The sequence below is a fragment of the Zonotrichia leucophrys genome, chromosome 8, assembly GCF_028769735.1.
Source record: "Zonotrichia leucophrys gambelii isolate GWCS_2022_RI chromosome 8, RI_Zleu_2.0, whole genome shotgun sequence".
NCBI lineage: Eukaryota > Metazoa > Chordata > Aves > Passeriformes > Passerellidae > Zonotrichia > Zonotrichia leucophrys.
In genome coordinates this window covers 29000523-29025215 of record NC_088178.1, presented here as the reverse complement: position 1 = coordinate 29025215, position 24693 = coordinate 29000523, and the positions used below count along the sequence as shown (strand labels likewise).

General features: G+C 47.0%; 1 protein-coding gene across 2 annotated transcripts in view; it reads right to left on the bottom strand.

Annotated features, from left to right (window-relative positions):
* ROR1 (receptor tyrosine kinase like orphan receptor 1) overlaps window positions 1-24693 on the bottom strand; it is a 169969-nt gene that overhangs the window by 34584 nt on the left and 110692 nt on the right. Inside the window, exons 1-4 of one of the 2 annotated variants that reach the window (XM_064720215.1) lie at window positions 20200-20253; window positions 15899-15970; window positions 3445-3732; window positions 2009-2039 (exon numbers count right to left, since the gene is read on the bottom strand). In XM_064720215.1, coding sequence (XP_064576285.1) covers window positions 2009-2039; window positions 3445-3732; window positions 15899-15941 — 362 coding nt within the window. In that variant the 5' untranslated portion in view covers window positions 15942-15970; window positions 20200-20253. Of the gene's footprint in view, window positions 1-2008; window positions 2040-3444; window positions 3733-15898; window positions 15971-20199; window positions 20254-24693 lie in introns of those variants that run through there. The other variant, XM_064720214.1, reaches the window with a different exon arrangement.

Sequence of the window (24693 nt, the reverse complement as noted above, 5' to 3'; positions counted from 1 at the left end):
ATTCCCATCTGGTTTTCTATAAATTATGGAGGGAAAAGGGCTGAGTGTGTGGATATTTTTAAAAACAGGATCCTCAAATGAAATCTGTAAATGAAGAGCACCTTGCACTCATGTGTGGCTGATAAAGACACGGCAACAGCAGGCCCAGGAATTTGCCATCAGGTTTTTTCCTGATTTTATGGCCCAGCTTCCAAACTGTTCCCAATGGAAGTGTTTCCCCAGAGGGAGGATGATGAGGGAGGACAGCCAGGTACTTCATCTCTCACCCTGCAGCTTGAAAACTGCCACAGATGGGCTTGGTTTGCATGGTATAAAAGAGCAGAAAAATGAATTTCATAGCTACAAATTCATTTTTCAGCTTGTACAGGGAGAAGGCGACACAGAGTCACACAATCCAATCCTCAGGACATTCCCTGCATGAAGGAGCAGCAAACACAAAGAACCAGAATTTGAGGTAATTTCCCTCCTGCATTTCACAACATGCAACTGAAGTGTGATTAAATGTATTTTTTGGTTACAAAATCATAATTATTACAGCTACAAAATCAACTTTTAATGAGAACATCTCCCTTTCTTTTCACCTTTTCACATCCTTCGTGTGTATTTCAGCTGGTTAAGTTGTGGGGCTTTTTTTTTGGAAGGGGGGCAAGAAAACCACCAAACTCCTTGCCAGAAAGAAAATATGAGGAAAAAAGATGTATTTTGTTTTAAAAAGTGAGGCAATCCTGAGTGGCCCAGACAGTGAAACTCCAGCCCAGCTCTGCTCTCTGTGGGCTCTGACCACCAAGGAGGTGTTGTTTAACCCCACAAATTTCAGAAACCCCAAACTAGGTGGGAGCAGCACAAAATCCCCATTTTCTCACCTCATTCATTAATTCTCCAAACTGCTGGAGAGCCCAAGAGCCCCCAAACCCCAGAGCAGCAGGAAATTTCCCTCCCCAGAGCCCCTCAGAACCCCCCGAAACCCCAGCACAGAGCTGCCCTTCCAAAGCAAACCCCAGGATTCCACAGCAGCACCGTCACAAGGGGAGATAAAAAACCACATTTTAGGCTGTTCCATTAGAGGGCATCCTACAACATCCTTTTGTGGTCAGAGGCTTCTCCTCATTCATATCCTCGGCAATAATTCATGGAAGGTTTTCCATAAGAGCCAGGAACATTCACACTCCCAGGGTTTTCATCCCTTGTAATTGCATTAATTGCATTAATAGATGAATTTTCTGGTTCAGTTGGGTGTCTGTTTCCCTTCCCTTATCAGGAGAGGGAGATTTTCAATATTTTTCCACAATGTGAGATGTGAATAAGCGCCACAAAACTTCAAAACCTCAGGACAGCCAGACATCACACTTGAGAACAGCAAGGCACTGAAAAGGTGAGCAGGTTTGACCAGGTATTTTGAAATTAGAGATAGAAGTGAATATTCTCAAAAACTGCCCAAGACAGAAGCTCCACTGCCAAAATACAACGTGGGGAGTGCTCAGAGCCTGCAGCAGGAGCCAAACCTGAGCTCCAGGACACAGGGAGATACGGTGCCAACAGCCACTGCTCCCACCCACCTACTCCATCTTTTAAAAAATCTTCAAAAAATCTTTCCAGGCAGTTTATTAATACAGGTACAGAGAGACAGGCGCAGTTTACGACCCTGAAAATCAGCAAGAAGCCCCAGGGCAGTAAAATCTGCTTGTAGTGATAAATATTTCCCTGACTGGGCTGTGACATGGATGAAGTACCTGTAGGTGCCCTGAAATCACTGCACAGACTGAAGGCACCAGAGGATCCAAAGGTAATAATATTGCAAATTAAGAAGTCTGGGCTAAGAAACAGGAGTTGACACGATAACATGAAAACATCACTGCCAGACAGATAACTCAGTCACAATAAATTACCATCCTATCGGACTTAAAAAGCAGAATGGAAAAGTGCTCCTGTCACACCACATGACAAATGAACTTCTGCCTGCTGAAATGCAAGATTAATGAAGGCACAGAAGAGACATGAAAGGACTTACGAGGATCCCGGGCTCGCTGTTGGCGGGGGACCTGGAAAAGTGACAGAAGAAAAACAGCAGGATGAGTTACGGCGAGGTAGCAAGCAGGAAGCTTTTGAAAACCTTTTAAAAGATAAAAGCACCAGTCTGTGGTGCTGCCTGTGGTTTATGGAGTTGAACAGAGGAGTGGCAGCCCCTCAGCACCAAAGGCAAGGCTGTATTGGCTGCAGAACATGACACAGGACAATAAACAGGTGAGCAGCTCACCCTCCCCTTGAAACTGCCTTGGGAGAACACCTAATGATTAATTTCTTATCAGAAATCAGAAAACATGGGAGATTTATGAAAAAAAAGACGATGAAACTCATCACATCCATCATTCCTTGTGTGTTATTTGTCCAGCTCCAAAGAGGATTAACCAGGACTGTGTGCAAATATCTTCATCTCAGTGAATTATTTCCCCCTGACCGTGGAGCAGGAGGGGGAGAAGACACACAAAACCTGTTTCTTGTTTGGAATCTTCTGAGTGCTGAGACCAGCTTTGAAGGCAGTTATCTCAATATAAACTTGGGAGAATGAGTGCTTATTTTCCCTGACAGGTATATATGGGGCTCATCTCAGGCCCTCAGCCTGCAGTGCCAGCTGAGGTTTCTCACTCACCAGACACAGAGGTCGCTCAGAATAAAGGAGTTTTTCCCCTCTGGTCTGAATCTACCCAGGTACCCCATTAATGGGGGCTCAGCCTGGAGCAAAGGAGGCTCAGGGGGGCTCTACACAAATCCTGCCAGGAGAGGACAGACAGGGAGGGAACAGGAGCAGGACAAGAGGAAACAGCTTCAAGCTGTTCCAAGGGAGGAGGTTTGGATTGGATATTGGGAAAATCTCTCCTCCAAAAGTGTTGGAACAGTCTCTGCTCAAGGCAGTCACCATCTCTACAACTGTTCCAAAAACTGGATGTGGCACCTGGGACATGGTTTAGTGGTGAACGAGGTGCCAGTGCTGTGTGTTGGTTGGACTTGGTGATCTTAAAGGCCTTTTTCCAACCTGAACTTTCCATGATTCTATGAAAATACAGCTGTTCTGGCACTCCCATGGATCCAATTATTTAGTAAACCTGTGGATGGGGTTAAAAGGGCAGAGATGCCAGCCCTGTAGGACCGACAGCAGGGTCCAAGTCTCTCTCCTCAGGGGTGTCCCGTGGCTCCTCAGCTCTCCAGGAGCTCCATCCAAGGCACATTTCTGCCCTACCATCCTAACACCTTCTCTGGTTAAATGTTAAATGTTCTCCCATTTTGAGTCAGCTCATGGATTCCTGGCCTCTCTGCATAACCCAAATTTAACAAGTTTAACAAACTTGTCTTTTCCAACCTCAACAACTCCACACCAGCGCGCTGCCTTCCCCTGGCCAAACCCCTTCCCCTAAGCAGGAGCCGGGTGGGTTTACGAGGAGCACCCACCGAACTTGACGAAGAGCACGCCGGTGGTGGACACGCTCCTCCTGCCGTTGGTGGCCACGCACTGGAAGTAGCCGGTGTCGGTGGTGTCCAGGTTGCGGATGCGCAGGCGGGAGCCGTACGGGGTGGCGCGGAAGGAGATCCTGCGCGGCTCCTGCACCACGGGCGCGTCGTTCTTCAGCCACCGCACCGTGGGAGGGGGGTTCCCCGACACCTTGCAGTGCAGCTCCGCCGTCTGCCCCAGCGTGGTGGTGATGTTGTTCATGGGCTCGTCCAGCGTCAGGAAGTAATCTGGGGTTGGGGAGAAAAGGAAGGGGGATGAAGGGATGCAGAGCAGGGATGGCGTTGTGGAGAAAGCTCCTGCTGGTCTTTGGAAGTGACACAGAGGAGGTGGATTGTCACTGACATCTTTTATGGAAAATCCTTTCCTCCTGCTGGTCTTTGGAAGTGACACAGAGGAGGTGGATTGTCACTGACATCTTTTATGGAAAATCCTTTCCTTAGGATTTTTCCTCCTGAGAAGCTGAGAAACCTCAGGAACACAATGTAAACATTGATTATCTGCTGCTGTGGAATGCAGCAGGTGCATCTGTGATTGGGCTCATGTGGTTGTTTCTAATTAATGGCCAATCAGCCCAGCTGTCTCAGACTCTCTGTCCGAGCCACAAACCTTTGTTATCATTCTTTCTTTTTCTATTCTTAGCCAGCCTTCTGATAAAATCCTTTCTTCTATTCTTTTAGCATGGTTTTAATATAATATATATCATAAAATAATAAACCAGCCTTCTGAAACATGGAGTCAGATCCTCGTCTCTTCCCTCATCCTGGGACCCCTGTGAACACCATCACAGTGGGTAGCAGGGTTCCCTCTGCTGTTTCAACATCTCCTATTTGGCTTCATTTAGCACAGAAAAAACACTGCTGCTCTTTTCTCTTTTCTTTTTCCTAACCAAAACACAGGAAAAACATCTCAGCACTCCAGTTGCTCATTTTGATGCTGACCTGTCTCTGCTCATTCCAGAACCCACCAAATGTAGGAACATATGAAAGGAATCATTCAGAAGTGCAAATCCTGTGACCCAGAGCAGCTGTGGCTGCCCCTGGATCCCTGGCAGTGCCCAAGGCCAGGCTGGACAGGGCTTGGAGCAGCCTGGGACAGTGGGAGGTGTCCCTGCCATGGCAGGGGTGGCACTGGATGAGATTTAAGGTCTCTTCCAACCCAAACCATTCCAGGATTCTGTGATCCTGTCTCCAAGCCATTCTTAGTGACCCCCAGGCTGAGCAGATGGAGTGTTATCCATGATTTTGTAAGCACCAGCTGCAGAGATGAGGAATAAGGATCATACCTGGGAAAGGAGACTTTATTCTCACTCAGTATTTCCATGGCTAAGAGTAGTGAATGTTACCTCCACTCTGAAATAGGGCTCATGATTGAAAAATCAAATGACATTAAAATTACGAAGATGAATCTCTCCTAAACCCATTCCTGAGCACTGCCTTCTGTCCAGGGCTACTTCACTGGGCATCCCTCAGGAAGAGGCCATTCCTCATTCCCTGTATTCACCACTTCATTAAATCCTTTAAAGATGGGTTGGGGATGGGGAATGGAATCCTCAGGCTCTCATCTCCATGTCAGAGGTTCAAAACTTAACGGTGGCCACCATCAGCTGCTGGCTGTCCCATCAGCAGGGTGGCCAAGGAATGAGAAATCCCAACTGCATCTGGCTCCTGAACTCTCAGAGCCAGACCAGGAGGTCAAGAAAAGCCAGAATCAGGCAGAGAACTTGGAATCACAGAATTATCTGGGTTGGAAGGGACCTTGGAGTTAACCCATTTCCACCCCCTGGCATGGCAGGGACAACTTCCAGTATCCCAGGTTGCTCCAGCCCTGTCCAACCTGGCCTTGGACACTTCCATCCCCAAACTGGTGCTGTGCTGCTTGTGCTCCATTGCTCTCAAGTCCACCTGCAGCAAGAAACCTTCCTGAAAGTGTGAAAAACCCCTCCAGCACGTTCCAAACCAGCTCAGCCACCCAGCCTGCCTAAGTAAGCCACTTCCCTAATTATTCCTGTAATCTTGGCTTGCCCAGCTCCTCCCTTCATTATGGTTTGTGGAGAGCAGTATCTCCTGCCTTTGTTTTTAATCTGTTTAGCACACAGCTTACCCCGTGTTTGCACAGCACTTTGAACAAAGCCTCCCTGTCCTCACCTGGTCCCAGCAGCCATTTGGGACAAACGTTTGGCACCCAGGCCCTGCCCACAGATATTTTTTTTTCCACGTGTATTTTTTCAATTAAGTCCTAATGTGCAGGTGTGAAACTGTGCTTCTCTCAGGGACAGGATGAGAGGGAACGGCCTCAAGTTTGTACCAGGGGAGGTTTAGATTGGGAATCAGGGAAAAAATGTGCTGGGAAGAGCTGTAAAGTGTTTAAACAGGGTGCCAAGGCAGTGGTGGAGTCACCATCCCTGGAAATGTTCAAAAAACATGTGGAGTGGCACTTGGGGACGTGGTCTAGTGAATATGGTGTTGGTTGGACTTGGTGATCTCAAAGGGCTTTTCCAACCTGAACATTCCATGATTCTATGAAAATACAGCTGTTCTGGCACTCTCATGGATCCAGTGATTTAGGAAACCTGTGGATGGGTTAAAAGGGCAGAGATGCCAGCCCTGCAGGGTCCAAGTCTCTCTCAGGGGTGTCCCATGGCTCCTCAGCTCCCCAGGGCCATTTCTCCAAGCTCCATCCAAGGCACATTTCTGCCCTGCCATGCTGACACCCTCTCTGGGAAGCAGAGCTCCAGCCAGCCCATGGATTCCTGGGCTCTCTGCACAATCTGGGTTTAATAAAGCCCCACTAATGGCCTGGGACCAGAGAACCACAGTTAATTACCCAGTGTGGCATTTCTGAACCACAGCCATTTATTTAATCCCTGATAATGCTCCTTCAGCCATCTCCAGCCCAACAGGGAGGGAAGCAGCCCTGGATGGGCTGCCTGACAAGCAGCACAGTGAACAGGATGGGTTAAAGCTCCTGAGCAACACAGGAGAGGCAAATAAAGGAGTGAGGATGAAGGCACGTTTCCAAAGGCTGGAAAAGGATTTTGAGGTATCAACAGAAATTTTTAATCAGTGAAAAAGTGTGGCTGAACTTCTCTGTAAGTACCAACACAAGTGGCCTCAGGAGCTGCTGACTCCTGTGATTGTTCTCCACCTTCCTCCAGGAGCTACTGCAGAAACACTAAAACAAATTCATCTCCTAAATTCACCCTAGATTAGTCCTCAAATCTGTACATTGAGCATCTGAATCACAAACCAGAACAAGCAGCTCACCTGAGATGAGATTTAAACAGGGAGGGTTTGAAGCCATTGGGAGCTCTGGGAGATGTTTCTCACAGATAAAGCAGTTTTGGAACTGAAAATAAACTCCCCAAAACCTTGGATTGCTGCTGAGGCACACAAAATGATGAGCATCCCTTCCCTGGCATGCACCAAACTCCTCCACTGCTGCCCTTGCCTGGTGTGGAGGGGTTGGAGAGAAGCCCAGCTGTACTTTTATTGTCTCTCTCACCTTCCAAAACCCATCACAAGGAGAAATTCTTCCCTGTGACAGGGGTGAGGCCCTGGCATGGTTTTCCCAGAGCAGCTGTGGCTGCCCCTGGATCCCTGGCAGTGCCCAAGGCCAGGCTGGAGCCCCCTGGGACAGGGGAAGGTGTCCCATGGCAGGGGTGGGATGGGATGGGATGGGATGGGATGGGATGGGATGGGATGGGATGGGATGGGATGGGATGGGATGGGATGGGATGGGATGGGATGGGATGGGATGGGATGGGATGGGATGGGATGGGATGGATGGGATGGGATGGGATGGGATGGGATGGGATGGGATGGGATGGGATGGGATGGGATGGGATGGGATGGGATGGGATTTAAGGTCCCTTCCAATGAATAATTCCTCTGCCCCTCTCCTTCCATCCAGGAGCTCCCCAGATGGATTGACTCCCTCTGACCTAAAGGACAATTTCTTAGCAGAAAGGATGGGTTTTGTGCACTGGGAATGATCCAGCCTGGTGGCACTGGCCTTTGGAAAGTCTGAGTTTAATCCTGGCTCGGAGCAGCCCCGGGTGAATCAGCCCAGTTGTGATTTTCAGAAGAGCCAAAGGGAAGTAGACACCCAAAGCCAATCAAAGCTCACATGGGATTTGTGCAACTAAGGCCTTTTAAAAACAGCCTTAAACCTTTTGGCTCGATGTCTCCAGCCATAAAGTGAGGATAATAATCCCTCTTACATCATGGGGAGGCTGCTATGTGCATTAATGAGATAATGCTCATAAAGCACTTTGAAGGTGAAAAGTGCTATGCTGGGATAAACACTGTTATTATATTTTAAGTTAAATCTCAGGGTTTCGAGCACAGAACAAAAGCCTGTCCATATTTTAGAGTAGCACTCTATAAAAACATTTGGGAAACGTTTTAATTTCCAGAAGTACGGGAGAATAGCCTGAAAGAGTTCTAAATAAAATTTAGCCCACCTATAATTTAATAATAGTCAAACTGATTTTTTTTTAATTTGTAAAAACAATTTACTGCTGGGCCTAGACCCTGAATGCCAAGTTTCAGCCCACAGAGAGGGTTTTTTTTAATGGCTGAGTTATAAACCCTTGAAAAATGCTGACAGCCCCTTTACTAGAGCAGCACTAGCGGGTGCCCTATAATGAACTTTTAAATGACTTGAGATAATATCTGGAAAGCCAAGCCTGAAATATATTTCTGGGTTTGAGCCATTGCCAAGGCAAACACAACACATCATAAGTCATCCTCATGATTCTGAGCGCATAAATTGGAGACACTGCATATAAAACCCAAATATTAGGTATCCTTCATGGCCAAACTTTGGGCTGGTTTGATGTTACAGAACAGCAACAGCTGTGCAAGGACGAAATGTGGAGCGTTGCGTGTCTCCAAAGAAGAAAAGTGTCTGTATTTCCACAGCTCTGCCCTGACATTGTTAAATAGGAGCCTGCCCGGCCCTAATAAATCCTCCACTATTCTACTGCTTTTAAGTGGAACCCAGGTGGCTTTCAAAATAAAAGCTCGTCCTGGCCGGCCAAGGAATGTTAATCTGCTCTGTGACCACATGGTTGCTCTATCTTAAATTACCAAGGACGCAGCTCAGAGCAGTAACACCCTCTTGGCTTGCAGGAGGGTTTTGCTGGCCACAGGGAGACCTTTCCCCCTGTGCTGCATGTTTCTGATTTCACAAGGTGTTTAAAGCACGATGGGGATGCAGGATTAGAGCCTGGAAGGGTCATTTTATGAGAAGAGTTGTTGTTTCATTTATCCTTCTCTTTCTGCCCTTCTGATCTTTCGGAATATTCAAAGAAAAGCTAAAATGAAAATCTCTGCTCAAGCTTACATCAGCTTTAATCCCAGTGCACAAGAAAGGCCGGTGAGCCAAGTTCCTTCCACTGCAGATGGGGAACAACACATTTCTCTGCAAACATCTCCAGACCTTTCCTCAGGCAGCTTGGGGACACCTTTTCCACCTGCTGGCCTGGAGAAGTTGCTTAATTCTGGATTTGAAGATTCAAACCTGCAGTGCAGCACAGAAAGCAGATCCTGTCCTGGCTGGAGCAAGGCACTGGGACACCAACATTCCAGCGCTTCTTGCATTTATGGAATCCTGGAATGGTCTGGGCTGGGAGGGACCTCAGCCATCAGCTCATCCCAAACCCTGCCAAGAGCCCTGGCTGGGCTCTTGTTTCTTCTCTTTCACTTATTTTGAATGAATAAACAAGAGGAATGACGGTGGGAGGGAAGAGATGCACTCAAGTCATGATCTGGCAACTCTTGAAGAATATCAGGGTTGAAGAAATCCAGATAATCACATGGAAATATCCAATGTCTGCAGTCTGGGGACAAAGGAAACCTTCTGCTGCCTCAGCTTTATTCCAGTGGCTTTCCCAGAGATGCGCAGGAGTCAGTTTGGGATGCACATGAAGTTCTGTCCTGGCTTTCCCTTCCCAAACTCCATCCAGAGGGTTCAGGGCCAGCCAGGACAACTCCAACTCCCTGACCCCAACCAGGCAGGGCACAGCTCGAGGCCTGATGGCTTTCCAGATCTCCACCTGTGACTGTCACTGTGATTTAATTTTGATATTCTGCTAATTGGCAGCTCAGAGACGGCGCTGGGTTTGTGGAGGGAAGCCAGACTTCCAAAAAATTATCTGGAACCTGAATCCCACTGCTTTTGGGTGGGAACTGGGCAACTCCCTGCCCTCCATGAACTCTTGGATGCATTTGAGAGTTGCCTCTGTCCCTCCTTTCATCAGACAGCTCTGAGCTTTAAGGACAGATGTCTCAGAGGTCACTTTGAGGGGAAATGAAGCTTTTCTTTACTCAGGAACCAGTTTTATAGCCCAAGTAGGAAACCTCTAAACTTTATCACCAAAAAAAAAAAGTGATTTGGAATAGGTAAACAAATGTCCACATCCAGCTATAAAGCCAACTACTGAAAACCATCAAGGGATTTTGTTGTCACTTTAGAAGCTGCTCTGCAGTAAAGAGCCACAAAGAAAAACCCAAGCATTAAAGGGAGGGTGTATGGAAAGGTATGTGCCTCAAGATTAATGCTGTGGAGTCAAAGAAAAGCTGTTATTTCTGACATTTTGACATAGCATCACTTTAGGATCTGGTTCTTATTAGCCCTTTCTGTGCCTTTTAAAGGTCTATTTTTTTTTTCCAACCAAAAATGTCAGGAAATTTGGAACAGAAACGTACAATAAAACACGTCCCTTGACCCTCTGATCTATCAATCTTTCAAATAAACAAAGATAGCTGGATGAGCCAGGAAAAGGTTATTATATATAGTTACCTTATGTATAATGGTCAATATTCACTGCACACACTCAGATTATACAAAGAATTTGATGTAAGTGCAGCTTTTTGTGGAGGATTTTTGCCATGAAAGCCCAAAGTTACTCAGGGCGGTTTCATTTTCAGGCTGTGTTCTGTGACCTTCGAATTTCACACCCTGTATTATTTATAAATGAGACATTCAAGAAACACAAATTCTCAAATAAAAACGTGCACTCCGTCAGTGGAAAAGCAAACAAAAGGAGCTAATGTACTGTGGCTAAAAAAATTTTCAAACAAAGTAGCAGTAATTTACTGCCCTGCTGCTAACGGGACCCCACAAATCGAATCAGAACCCTGAGCCCCACCAGGGGAGCCTGATTTACCCCATATCCCCCAGATAATAAAGGAAAATAGAAAGGTAAATTGTGCATGAATGTGAAAGCTGTAATTCTTCCCCTTTCAGCACAGGGATCAAATTCGCATCCAGTGATTTCAAAGGAGAATCTGGAATCTCTGAAGGACTGGGGCCAAAGGCAGGAGAGGAGGCCTCGACCCACCTGGTTTTCCCCACGTTTGGGTGTGTTTATGCTTGTTTGGGATGCAGTTTGCCTAAAAGCCAGATCCTCCCTGGGAGATTGTGGGATCTCAGCACCTCAGGACTGAGGAGCCACCGAGAGCACCCTTGGGGGGCTCGGGAGTCCTGGAATGTTCCAGAAGTGTCTGGTGGCTGGACTTTGATCCCACACAGGAGACGACACCTGTATGAGGATGGGAGGGTTTCACCGGGGTGAATGGTGAAGGGATTGGTTAATTAGAGAGTGAAACACAGGGTTTAGGATTTCTGTACAGGGGGGTTTAGAGAAGTAAGATGGAGGAATTGGGGCGTGTCCTGTCCTTCTTCTTCTTCTTCTTCTCCTCCATCTTCTTTGGTGATGGTGGCACCTTTGGATTGGTTATTACTGAAAGTGCACCGAGTAATAAGAATAAATGGTATTGGGGAAAAATGATAAATATTGTACACGTAACAATGGGTATAAAGATAGGTGGCTTTACGGAGAGCGGCACAGTGTGCTCATGGCTGGCTGCTGAGCAGAGCTCTGTCGGGCTGAAAGAAAATCTTTTAGATAAACAATTAATAAACATAAAAACCGAAAGAAGAACTGAAGCCTCTTCTCGTCCTTCGATACGCGGGCTGCCCCAAGGCCACTTCGGGCCTTTCCAGGCCATCCAAACAGCCGAAAACCCGACACAGCCCTTCCAGGGAATGCCCTGGACGTGCAGTCCCAAACACTGCACCTCTCCCAGCCCTTCTTTGGACCCTCCACACTCGTTTTGGGCTGTGCATCCCCAGATCACTGATATCAAGTGATCCTTGATATGCCTTTGAATGTTCAGGATAAATCCCAGCTGGATCTTCTGCCAAGCTCTCCAGGGAATGTTGGTTCCAGGCACTGGGAAGGGCTGTGAGTCTGGGCTTGGGATGGTGGATGTCTGGAAATGGAAATGGTTCCAAAATATTTGTTTGCCAGAGCAGATAGGCCATGAAAGGAAAAGGGAAACAGGCAAAAAACTCACAGCAATGTTTTTCTTTGGAAGCTGAAGGACCAAGGGAAGAGATCTCAGGAGGAGGAGGAGGAACCAACAGAAGAAATGAGCAGCAGCTCAGGCACAGGCAGGACACATCCCTGTGCTCTGGAGGAGGCTGCAGGTGGGAATGGGGCACTGGGGGACCATTCCAGGGCATCTGCATCATTATCAGCCCTGCAGAATGAACAGCCACTGGAGCTGGATCCTACTCACAGTCCCAATAATATTCCAAAGCTGACCCTTTCCTGGCAAGGGCTCCAATATTATCCTTGCCTAAGGATGAAGAGATCCCAGACAATTCCTCCTGTGTGGCAGATGGAAATAGGCTCCCATTCCAATTCAGGCCTATTGCTTTGTAAATAAACTGACGTGGGATGGAAGGAAGAAGGAAAAGCCTCTCCTCCCATGATCTGTTTTGTGGGATAGGAGCAGCTGAATGCAGAAATCTTCACCTTTGTAAAGAAGGAAGAGAAGATGGGAAACTGGGAGCTGGAGCAGGAGCTGGTGGTGAGAGGAGACAGAAGGGAAGGAATGTGCAGGAAGGAGAAATCCAAGGAGAAATCCCTGTGCAGGAGCACATGGATGAGGCTTTTCCAGCCTCTTGAACCACGGTCCCATGGGAGATCTCCCACCTGGGGCTGCTCCAGGCTCCCCCCACCAAAGGGAATCTCAACCAAAAACCTGTGAGCGAAAAGCTCCACCATGCATACCACCCTGGAATGGGGCTTTTCCTACCACCACAGCCCCCTTTTCCCCCCAAACTTAACTTATTTCTCCTTATAGAATTAAATATTTATAGGATCATATTTTCATTTCTCTTTCTCCCTCATGGCATTCCCTCTGCTCACCATGGTTTACCAGTAGGGAAAGAGAGAGAAATGCTCATAGCTAAATCTCCCCCGTTTAAAAAGTGATTATTTTTCATTTTTTATGCCCAGTTTGTTTGTTTTTTTAAGGTTTTGGTGAGAAACCACCTCCTCCCTCCCATCAATCGTTGCTTTCAACAGCTCTTCACGGGTGGCTGCGTCTCTTTTAAATTCATTTCCTGCTAAAAAGAATAAACGGGCAACTGTTTAATGCTGTCGATTTAGCTTATTTAATAGAAACTGAAACCTGAATAGGGCTCAGTTGTAAGATAATCACTGCAGAACTCACCCAGCGAGGGAAAGCACCAAATTAAGTCATTATTTCAAAATGCAGAATATTATTATCAAGCTGCTCCTCCTTCCCCAACACGGGGCACAGGCTGGAGGAGGAGATGCTCATTTCGAAAAGGCAGCAGGTAGAGTTGGAGCCACTTAGAGTAGGCAGGGATTTAATTGGGAAATCTGCTTGGAAACCACTTTCATGTGGTGAACTTAACAGGCTTTAAAACGAGTTTTACCGTGACGCTGGAGTACTGCAACCTCCTGGAAGACAAGTGGATTTTGACTCCTTTCCTTGGGTTGGAAATGCAAGGTGTGGCTGGGGCTGTGTGTTCTGCCCCCATCTGTCAGAGGTGGGGCAGTTATCTCTGTTCACTGGGCAGTTTTCGTTATCTCTTCCAACCAATTTTCCCTCCAGATCTCTGCTGTTCATGGGCCATTAATTATTAATTACCTTCTGTCCATGGCCAGGGAGTGCCCCTGCAGGGCTGATCCAATCCCAGCATCCCATGGGGAGAGGCTCCGCCCAGGGGAGGAGCCAAGCATTCCTACTTGGATATAATCTGAGATTTCAAACTTCCTGCCGTACAATCGAATTCAAAATTCACCTGGGTACAATCTGAGTTTCAGATTCTCCGGTACAATCGAGATTTCAAACATTCTACCTGGGTACAATCGAGGTTTAAGCATTCCTACCTGGGTACAATCTGAGATTTCAAGCATTCCTACCTGAATCCAATCTGAGCTTTGGGACACCCCAGCAGCCTTTGCCCCCTGCATTCCCAGAGGAGCCCAGGCCCATTTGCAGCAGCCCTGGAGCTGCAGAGGAAAACTCCCCCCTTGTGCAGGATCCCTGCTGCAGCAGAGCCACAGCTGGCACTGCAGGAGGGCTGAGCCCCCATGGGATGGGGCTGGGACACCACCCTGACACACAGAGGGTGAGGATGAATTCTGACCCTCTCAGTGGTTTTTTTTTTTTGTTTGTTTGTACTATTGCATTTGTATTTTCATTTTCCTAATAAAAGAAAATGTTATTCCTATTCGCCTATCTTTGTCTGAGAGCCCCTTAATTTCAAAATTATAACAATTAGGAGGGAGGGCGTTTCCATTCTCCATTTCACAGGATGCTCCTGCCCTCCTTAGCAGACACCTGTCTGTTCAAACCAAGACACTCTTTGAGATGCAAAACAAATGGGAACCGAGCCTCATTTTCCCCTCGGAGGTTTCCAGCGCTGCCCAGGGCTTGCCTTGGTCCGAGCTGCAGTTTCAGGCTTTGAGGGAAGCAGCAGCAGCGGCTCCCACATGAAAGCCCGGGTGAGACAAGACAAAGCCTGCGTGCCTCTGCCGGCAGAAGCCGCCCCTCTGACGAAGCTTTTCGGGCACCAGGGCTTTGTTTTAATCCCGTATGTAAATCCGAGCCGGGGCGTGGCAGCTGCCAGCGCTGTAAATGCTAATGAGGCGCAGCAAAGGGCCGGTAATCCCCCAGGAATGCGGCACTCAGCCCAAACCCTGCTAATTGCCACATTCCAGGTGGATTAGAAGCCGGGAAATTCATTTTACCTGTTCCTGACAATATCTGCAGCTCAGCAACAGGTGCCGTGGAGGTAACTGAGACATGCTTCAATCACACAGTGCTTGGACTCCCCAAAGTCAAAGCTTTGCCTTCTCTGGCTTTTCCAAACTTTTGAGTTCATTCTCTAGGCCATTATTTCCTGCTTTCTGAAACACCAAAGAAAGCTGCCAAACAGGGAAGAAACATGGAAAGAGAGGAGGTTGAGATGGGATATCAGGAAGAAATCCTTTCCTGGGAGGGTGGGCAGGCCCTGGCACTGGTGCCCAGAGCAGCTGTGGCTGCCCATGGATCCCTGGAAATGTCCCAGGCCAGGCTGGATGGGGCTTGGAGCACCAGGGACAGTGGGAGGTGTCAACTCCTTCCCTCAGAAATTCACTGGGATTTGGGAATTCTCTGCTGATGACCACAAGCCTTCCTCCCTTTACCACCTTTGACTTTCATCTTCCCCACTGGATCACCACAAAGTCCTGCTCCTTCCCTGCTGGGAAGGCAGATGTGAAAGGATCAACCCAAAGCACCCAGAATTACATATTCTCCTCATCCTTAAGCACAGAAAACACATTTATGCATAAACATCAAACATTATGAGCACATGTTCAAATAAACAGTAACAAAACAGACAAAAACAGTTGGGAAAACCATCTGGGGCAGAATTCCACTGTGGGAAATTTCCATCTCAGCAGTAAATGGTTGGCAAATGAAAAGTGGTTGACAAATTGCAGTGAGGGTGGCTAAGAGCATCCTCAAAGATGCACAGGTTTGACTCAGGAGCTGCAGCCACTGAGGGAATGAGGAAATCTCAGCAATGAGGGAATCTCATCAATTTGCCTTAAATTAGCAGTGCTTAATTTACAAAATTAAGGAGAATTATAAGCCTCTCATTTTTTTTACAATATATACCCCTTGGAGAGCTCCAAATTACACTTAATTACCACCTGCAAATGTATTTTGTATTATTAAAGCCTCAAAATTTTGTAATAGAACACATCAGAGCAAACTCAGTGCCTGATGCCTGTGAATTTTGAGTTCAAATCCAAAGATCCACCAGAAAAAGTGTGTGACAGAGCATCTTGAAATATTTTTGCCCTGTGGAACATTTTCCTGGTACAAGGAATGAACACAGCAAACTTCAGAAATCACAGAACCACATGGAATAAAATGTCAAAGGATTGCGAGTCAAATGAGGTTTACCTTGAATACCCCCAACCCTCTTTGTTTGCTGATTTGGTCAAGTCAAGAAAAATGGAGATTTTTTAAATCTGAATTCAGGTGGTTTGGGGTTTTTTTTTTGCCTGCTTACCTTTATCTAATTCACTTGAGATGTTCCATGAGGACGTGGGCATGAAATCAGCAACAAGCGAGGAATTCACTCCTGGAAGGGGAAAAGAGAAAAACCATGAGATGCTGTTAATATATGGATCCTATATCATCAGGAATCAAGCTGCTGTCATAGGAATAAAATGATTTGATGCTGTGTGCTGGCAGGCTGAGCCATCTGGGCAGCAGGAGCAGCCAAGGGGGAGAAGGCAGCGGGCCAGGGCTGGGGTTCGTTTGGCAATGCTGATCACTGTGAGGCCTCGTGCTAATTAAACAGCTGATGCCTTGTGCAGGCTGGACAGAGTTCCAGAATAAAGCAGGGATTTATTCACAGCATCTCCTCCATGGATCCACCTTGGGCAGCACCAGAGCCCAGCCAGGGCTGCACCCAAGATGAACCAAAATGGCCCCAAAATGCACGAGGGGCACGGGCTCTGTCCCTGGGATCAGTTCTGCTCCATTTGCACCTTGCAGTTCATTGTCCCATCCCAGCTTTAGCCCAGGCAGTCCCACCCTGCTTGTTTTTCTCTCTCCAGCCCACGGGGTTTGTGCTCTGGGCTGAGATTTGGGTCATTTGTCCTTGGTGCCCAGCTGGAGCAGGAATTGTTTTGTCTCCTGCTCTGTGCACAGAGCTCAGCATCCCTGATGTGAGCCCAGCCCACACACTAAAGCAGCACAGAGTGTGAAAATAGAAAAGCTAAAACCTGAGGCATCACAGCCAGTCTTTGGGATGGCCTTGACCCACCCTAAAATCTCCCCAGAGGCTTTAGAGAGGCAGAACAACTCTGCAGTGGTAGAGCCAAGGGAAACACGGTGCTGAGAGACTGCTGAAGGTGTTATCTGTTCATATTTACAATTATCTGAATCCTACAAACCCAAGTGCATGAGAAGGGATGTGGTTTATACACTGAAGTTAACAGGGCTGGAAGAACTGATCTGAACCTGAGCTCCAGCAGCACCTGCTCCTTGCTGGGACAATTCTTTACTCTTCAGGAAAAAGCTGAATGGAGATTTAAGTCGGTACTTTTATTTGAAACAGCAAATCAGAGGGAGGGTAGTGTTAAGCCAGCATGTCCTGCCTAGCTCTAGGTCAAGCAGAACATTCCCTGTATCCAAATTCATCCAGGATTTAGTGTCTCCCTCTGCCAGCAGATCCACCTGCAGCCTGTGAGGCTTTGGGGCTCATCCCCCAGGGAGAACCAGATTTGATATGAGCTTTGTGGGAGGGTGGGAAGAAGGGGTGTGCACACACATTCCAGGGCATGGGAAAGCAGAGCACCCCCTGATTCCCTGTGCCAGCCAGCCCTGAGGAACCTGACCTGGAGAAGGAGGAGAGCGATGTTGGACAGCTGAGTGTGGGACAGGGAAGGTGAAACCAAACCAAGCAGGGCTCAGGGTGCCAGCCATGGAAAATGCACTGAAAATGAGCATCCCACAGCCCAGCCCTGCACCGTGGAGGGACCCCAGTGCTGGGTGGGCTCAGAGGTGCCCAGGGAAGGCAGAGCTGGGATCTGAGTTAGAGAACAGGAATGCTCTGAAGTGCATCCATTTTGCTTTGACACCATCCTTTAGCTTATTCCCAGATTTCCCTCATAAAACATGGCATGCAAGGATATGCAAAGATGTCCTGCCTTTATTTGATGTGCTGGCAACTCTTCTGTTTCATTAAAAAATCACAGGGAATTGTAAACACCGGGTCACACAAACCCACAGCCCGTGCCCTCTTTATAAATAAAGCCTGGCTGAAAAGCCCACCTGGCAGCTCTGTTATCCAGTGCTCTGCCAAGTATTCCCAGTGTAAACACGGGGTTTGGAGGCATCAGAACTCCCCCAGGAGCAGAGCCCAGGGCAGAACCACTGCTGGGGACAGCCCTGGGCAGTGCCACAGCCAGCGGTGGCACCCGGTGGCACCAGCTGAGGTTTTGGCCCACTGGGCCCATCCCTTCTCATTCTCTGCTTTCAATTAACAGCTGAGCCTGTCTAACCCACATCCCCCTTCTCTAACCCATATTTTGGGACCACTTGGCTTAAACTTGCAGGGTTTAGGGACAAAAAAAGCAGATCCAGTGGCAGTATTGCTGTCATGGGGGTAGGTGACAAATAACCAGTGAGCAGACACTGCCCAGGAGCTGGTGGGTGTCAGGCTGTGCCAGAGGTTGGGATGCTTGGTTCCCTGTCCATCCTCACCCTCCCAGCTCTCCTGGCCAAGAAATGGGACAAAAACCCCTCCAAGAGTGGGATCTGAGGGGGCATCACTGGGACCAAAGTGGTTCCTCCCTGTGTTCACAGCTCAAACCCACAGACAATGCTTTCCTCAGTCACACACTCACGTCTGGCACTCCACAATGGATTTTCTGTGGCTACTTTGGCTCACCTGGAAATATTTTAGTGTGAAGAGCCCACAAAACAACTGAATTCTGCCAACAGGTACCACACACTAACCAAAATCAACAGAAAGTACTACCAACACTGTGACCACATGCAGCATTTGTTATTTAAAACTCCAGAACTGACAACACAATGACCACATGCAGTATTTTGGTTTTTAAAACTCTGGAGTGTTCATATTGATGTTTTCTTAACCAGGCTTTGAAAACAAATCTCATAGAGCAGACACCCCTCAGCTCAGCTAAAACACATTAGATGACCAAAGTTTCCCATTTGTGGCAGTTCTGCAGGCTGGTGACTGCTGATTTTCTGACATTCCTCAATTAAAGTTCCAAAGAAGAGCAAAGCATCACTGTGCCCATAATAACCACTTTATCTGATTGAAGGGAACTCACAGAGCAGCTCCACCATGTAGGAACAAACCACCCCAATGCAGGAGCAGAAAACATCCCAGAAAAAGGAGCAGGAGACATCCCTGGATTCCATTTCTGCCTGTGATGACTCAGGATTGCTGGGCATGAAAGTGAGAGTGGTGCCACCTCCCCTTGGACAGGCTCTGGGATAATTCCAGGTGAGTTCCAGCCAGCCCTGGGAAGGGATGAGTCAGGGATTTGCTCACAGCATTTGGGGCACTGGCACAGACTTGCCCATTGCCTGCCACCTCCTCAAAATAGGGGGAAAATCTGCCAAATATCAGATCACAGAACCACGGGGTTACTGAGGCTGGAAAAGCCCTCCAAGGCCATCAGTTCCAAGTCCCCACCTTGTCACCAACCCTGACATCCTTGTTCCTTGGACACCTCCAGGGATGGGGACTCCAGCCCCTCCAAGGCCTGACCACCCTTTCCATGAGGAAATTCCTCCTGGTGTCCAACCTGAACCTTCCCTGGCACAGCCTGAGGCTGCTTCTTCTTGTCCCTTCAATATTCCAACTGAATTTTGAGTTCAGTTAATTAAAAACTCATTCTTCCTTCTTAAAACTTCCCCAATGCCCAGCTTCACCTTGAACAATGAGATTTGTTTGGAAGAAGAGTCAGCCTGAGAAATGTGATCAGCAAACAGAGCCATTATCCTGTTAAGGTTTTATTTATCCGTGGAATAATTCCAGATGAATGATGACTCTTCTTAACACTGGCAAGATAATTATCTGTTCCAACCCATGAAGAAACATTGGGTTTAAGTTAATGAGAAGTCACAACAGGCTGTGAAAAGCCAAGTAAAGTGTATTCAAACTCACTTCCCACAGAGGAGTTGGCCAAGATGTGATTTTATCACCCTATTGCACAAGTGTGGAGTGAATCTCACACGTCAGGCCTTGTAAAGCCTTTGTGATTAAATAAACTTCAGTTAGGTTTACAAAAAGCTGCACCTGCATTTGTAGGATGAGACAATAACTCAAAGAAAGATAACTGAGATGACATCAAGCCCAGAAATAATTGGAAATTTGAATGGGGAATAAATCTGTTGTGCAGAAAAAGGAGAGAGCAAAGTAAGTCTGGGAATGAGGATATCCTGCTTGTCAGGCTCCAGGGCACCAGGAATGATGGATGCTAGGAGGAGGAATGGGCACATCCAGTGGGAGCAGGGCCTGAATGGGCCTTCTTGTGGGGCAGAGATGGAAATCCCACCCTTTTCAAGGTGCAAAATAAGTCCTGTTAAAACATGCAAACAAAACATTCAAAGTGCATCCTTCACAGGTACACACCAATGCTATACCAAATGGATACAATTATTTCTATAATCAGGAGCAATTTCTTTGTTCTGATAGAAAAATGAATGTGATTGCAATTCAGGTCTCACTGCAGGATACCAAACCAGCAAAAAGAACAAGGAGGTGTTTGGAGAAGGAGTTAGAAGTCAGAATAATAAGATAAACAGTTCAGAATTCATGTTTACCATAAGAAAGTTTTCCATTTGCAAGCCTCTCGCTGACTCTGAGCAGAAAGCCTTCCCCAAGTGAGCTTTGTTATCCCGTGAAGGAATTTGCCTAAGGAAGTGATAAAAGCCCAATTTCCCGAGACATTAAAAACAAGATTGGGCAAGCCAGGGCTGCAGACACACACGGGGAGTTATCCCACGCTGGCAGCAGGGTCAGGGCAGGACAGCTTCACACGGGGATGGAGGCACAGCTCTTTTTGGCCAAATCACCCATGAACGTTTCATAGCTGCAGATGTACCAGAAACATCAACATCCCCCTTAAACAGGGAATAAAATCTCCAGCAAACAAACTCCCTCGGCTCTCCCACTTGGATAGAACTCCAGGGAAACAGGAATGGCAGATAAAGCTATACAGACTTAGAGAAAAGCTAATTATCCTAAGTGCTCGGTATTTTTTGCTTTTCTGCACATTCCAGACCAACACTTCATCTCTGCCTCTGTCTGGTTCCTACCTGACTGATCCCTTCCAGGATCTTCCCACAGATCTGCCTCCTGGCTGTTTTTCCTCTCAGTTCTATCTCCCTCATCTTCCTTTGCTGCCTTTTGCATTCTCTGCTCCCCTGATCCTTTGTGAGCTCCCCACAGTTTCCATCTGATCTCCCAGATATTCCATTTTGCAATCAGCCACTTTCCAGCATTTTCACAGCCCACCCCGGAGCTGCTGAAGGAAATTTGGACAGACTGCAATGGGTACAACCCATTAGTTACTAATTTTCTTGTCTGTTTAAAAGCTGGCACCATCCTGAAATTTCTATCATATATCTCAAATTTTGCTTATACCTTTAATATGTGGAAGGATTTTCAGGACATAAGTGCAATTCTCTGTCTGCATTAGAATTCCTCTCTTTCCAAAAGAGATGGGAATTGTGAATACTTCAATCAGTTGAGTGAGGGAAAAGTGAAAGGAGATGGGGAATTATTGAGCATTTCTGCTCTTTGGGTAAGGCAGGTGTTCTCTCAAGGAGAATCTGCTGCCTTTAATGGTCTGTGATAGCACAGGTCAAACCTATAGATACTAATCCTCATCCCACAGCACAAACCTTCCATGGATTATTTAAAAAACCAGTCCATGTTAAAATATACTCTGACAAGATGCCTCCACCCATCTATGCTCAGGTGAAGCTGCTATTCTGAATATTTTGGACGACAAGAGCCTACAATTATAGACAATAAAATCTGCCCCAGAGCATGAAGCTGTCCCTGATGAGGAGGGTGGAATTCTGCACGATGGCATTTCCCCATTGCTCCTTGAGCCCTCTGATTCCATGGCTGAGACAGCAAAGGGAAAGCTGCTTCTGCCAGAACCGTGCCTGGGCAGACCCAGAGGGTAAGAGTTTATCAGATCACTGAATCCCAGAGGTTGGAAAAGACCTGGAGGATGCTCTGAGTGCCCCATGCCCACCTTGTGCCGATGCCAGAGCGCCAGGAATTCCTTGGGCACCTCCAGGGATGGGCACTCCAAACCTCCCTGGGCAGTTGTTATGGACTTTTTTAATGAAAAATCCTTTCCTTAGGATTTCTCCTCCTGAGAAGCTGAGAGGCCTCAGGAACAAAATGCAAACAATGGTTATCTGCTGCTGTGGGATGCAACAGGTGCATCTGGGATTGGTCTCATGTGGTTGTTTCTAATTAATGGCCAATCACAGTCAGCTGGCTCAGACTCTCTGGTCAGCCACAAGATTTTATTATCCTTTCTATTCCTTTCTATGAAATCCTTTCTTCTATTCTTTTAGTATAGTTTTAGTATATAATTTTCTTTTAAAATAATATATATAATAATAAATCAGCCTTCTGCAACATGGAGTCAACATTCCCATCTCTTCCCTCATTCTGGGACCCCTGTGAACACCACCACAGCCCCTTCCAGTCCTGAGCACCCTTTCCATGGAGAAATTCTTCCCAATATGCAACCTGAGCCTCCCCTGGCACAGCCTGAGGCCGTTCCCCATCCTGTCCCTGTCCCTGTCCCTGTCCCTGTCCCTGTCCCTGTCCCCTCCTGTCAGGGGCTGTGCAGAGCCTGAAGTCCCTCCTGAGCCTCCTTTTCTGCAGGCTGAGCCCCTGCCCAGCTCCCTCAGCTGCTCCTCACCGGATTGAAATGATTCCCCCAGAGCTCCAAACTGTCATCACCGTGTCCAAAATACATTTTTTGGTGAAGGACCCTCTGGAGCTCTCCATGCACAGATGAATTTGTGGGGTGCCAACAACTTTCAAATGGTTAATTTTGTTCCAGCTCTTAAAGTGTGAAACTCCTGCACATCTACCTGTTCTTTATCTGCAGCGTTATCATTATTGATAGCCCTGGGCAGGTTAATAATTGGCATTAGATAGGGAAATTTTCAACATCAGTGAACAATTCAGGCTCGGTGGATTTCAAATCCACCAGACATTCATTTCCAGCATCAAAAGGGAGACGTGCAGCGGGATGATTTCATTTAGTGCAGGACTGGAAATTGTTAGGAATTTCATTTATATCCCACCCCTTCCATCTGTCAGAGCACCTCAGCACTGCTGCTGGTGCTGAGGTGCTCTGATAGATGGAAGGGATGGGATATAAATGAAGTTTATAAAACCCACCCCAGAAGGCTGCTGAGGAGATGAAAACTCCTTCTCAAAAACATAATTCTTGAATCTCAAAGTCATCAGAAAATTATTTGATTGCTACATCTGAGTCCCTGCAAACTCTTCAAGTACCTTCAGATGTTCTGGCAGCAGCCTGGTGCCTTCCTCAAGTCAGTATTTTTAGTAGCTTGATCTTTGGCTAAGGTCATATCAGTTAAAAATTGTTTTCTTCCGCGGGGTTGGAGCCATCTCTTGGAAGAAGAGGTTTTTAAGAGGCCCGTTTTATATGCTAATACCTTAATCCTAAATTTCTAATTACCGCCCTACAATTCCTTTTGATTGCAGCTATTAATTACAGATTATCATTAATGTTAGATGGATTTAGAAGTCACTGTGGAATCCGGGTGCACTTTACATTACTCCAAATTGGGTCGTTAACAGTTCCACTTAAGAAGAGCCAAACGCTGCGCCCCGGAGCAAGCCACAGCTTTAATGACAGGGAGTGAAGAACAGAAATGGCCACTTGGCCGAGGGCCAGCATTTCCAGCTCACAGCGGAGCCTTTGTGCCTCCGAGCTGCAGAAATGTGCCCAGGGTGGCTCTGCAGGGCACTTGGGCACCACATTGCTGGGATGGCACCGCTCAGGTGGAGCTGGAGATAGCCCACACTGCACCAACTCACAGGATTTTCACAGGGGCTTTCTAGGAATTATTATTTGTACTCTGCTTAGTCTGAAATATGAGGGATGTGGAAGGAAGATGTTGGAGGAACACTGTGTTTTCCTGCCCATAAAAAAGAGGTTTTAGTGGATATGGATCTAGTTGGAGTTGTAACACTGGAAGAGGGCACAGCAGAGCTGCTCGTCAGGCAAATTTACAAAGGCTGGGAATTTGCATATTAAATGGAAATTTAATCTCTCCAAACCTACCTGGATTTTTTTCCATGCCCTGAGCTTTTCTAGAGAGAAGAGAAGAGAAGAGAAGAGAAGAGAAGAGAAGAGAAGAGAAGAGAAGAGAAGAGAAGAGAAGAGAAGAGAAGAGAAGAGAAGAGAAGAGAAGAGAAGAGAAGAGAAGAGAAGAGAAAAATGGAAATGGGAAGCACCGAAAGAAAAGTGCAAGAGAAGGAAGTAAAAAGCTGACAAAGGCAGGAAGAAATTGGATGGGGCTCATCCAGAGGTGGATGGGACAAAAACAGAGGAGTGACAAAACCCCACCAGAATATCACAAGCGAATGGAGAAGGAGAAGGATGTCCTGGGGCACCATTAAATGAAGATTCTTCAGTGCCAGGAATGGTGAGGAAGAGTCCAGGGAGGGATGGAAGGAGCATTGGGAGGCAGCACTGTGGCTGTCTGAGATGAAGAACATTTCCCTCCCAAACGTTCTGGAGCCTGAAAAGTGTTGAGATCTCTCCAGAGCCTCCCTTGCAAAGCCTGCTGTGATCAATGAGTAACGCGATGTCATAATTAAAAGGCAAATATCATGTATATGTGGAGAACTTTTATAGACTTTATACATATGGGATTTTATAGATTTATTGTTGTTTTGCCCCCCTTGTGTTGTTATCATGGGATGGCCTGGGTCTGGGACATTTGGGAGGGTCTGCTTGTCACTATGGTGACATCTGACCTCCAATCAAGATGTCAGGCCATGATCTCCACCACTGGGCAGTGAAGAAGGAGTGGATGGACAAAACTTTGGGAAGGGCTAAAGGGTTAAAAGGCAAAACCTACATCATGTAGGTGAGCACATGGTGGGAAAACTCCTCTGCTCCCAGCGCTGTAATATTTTCTCTATTCAGTCTTATGTTGTATTTTTGATAAGGGTTAAAAACCTTTTAAATTTTTTGAAATTGAGTACAGTTTCTCACACCTACACATCCTTGTGACTCCAAG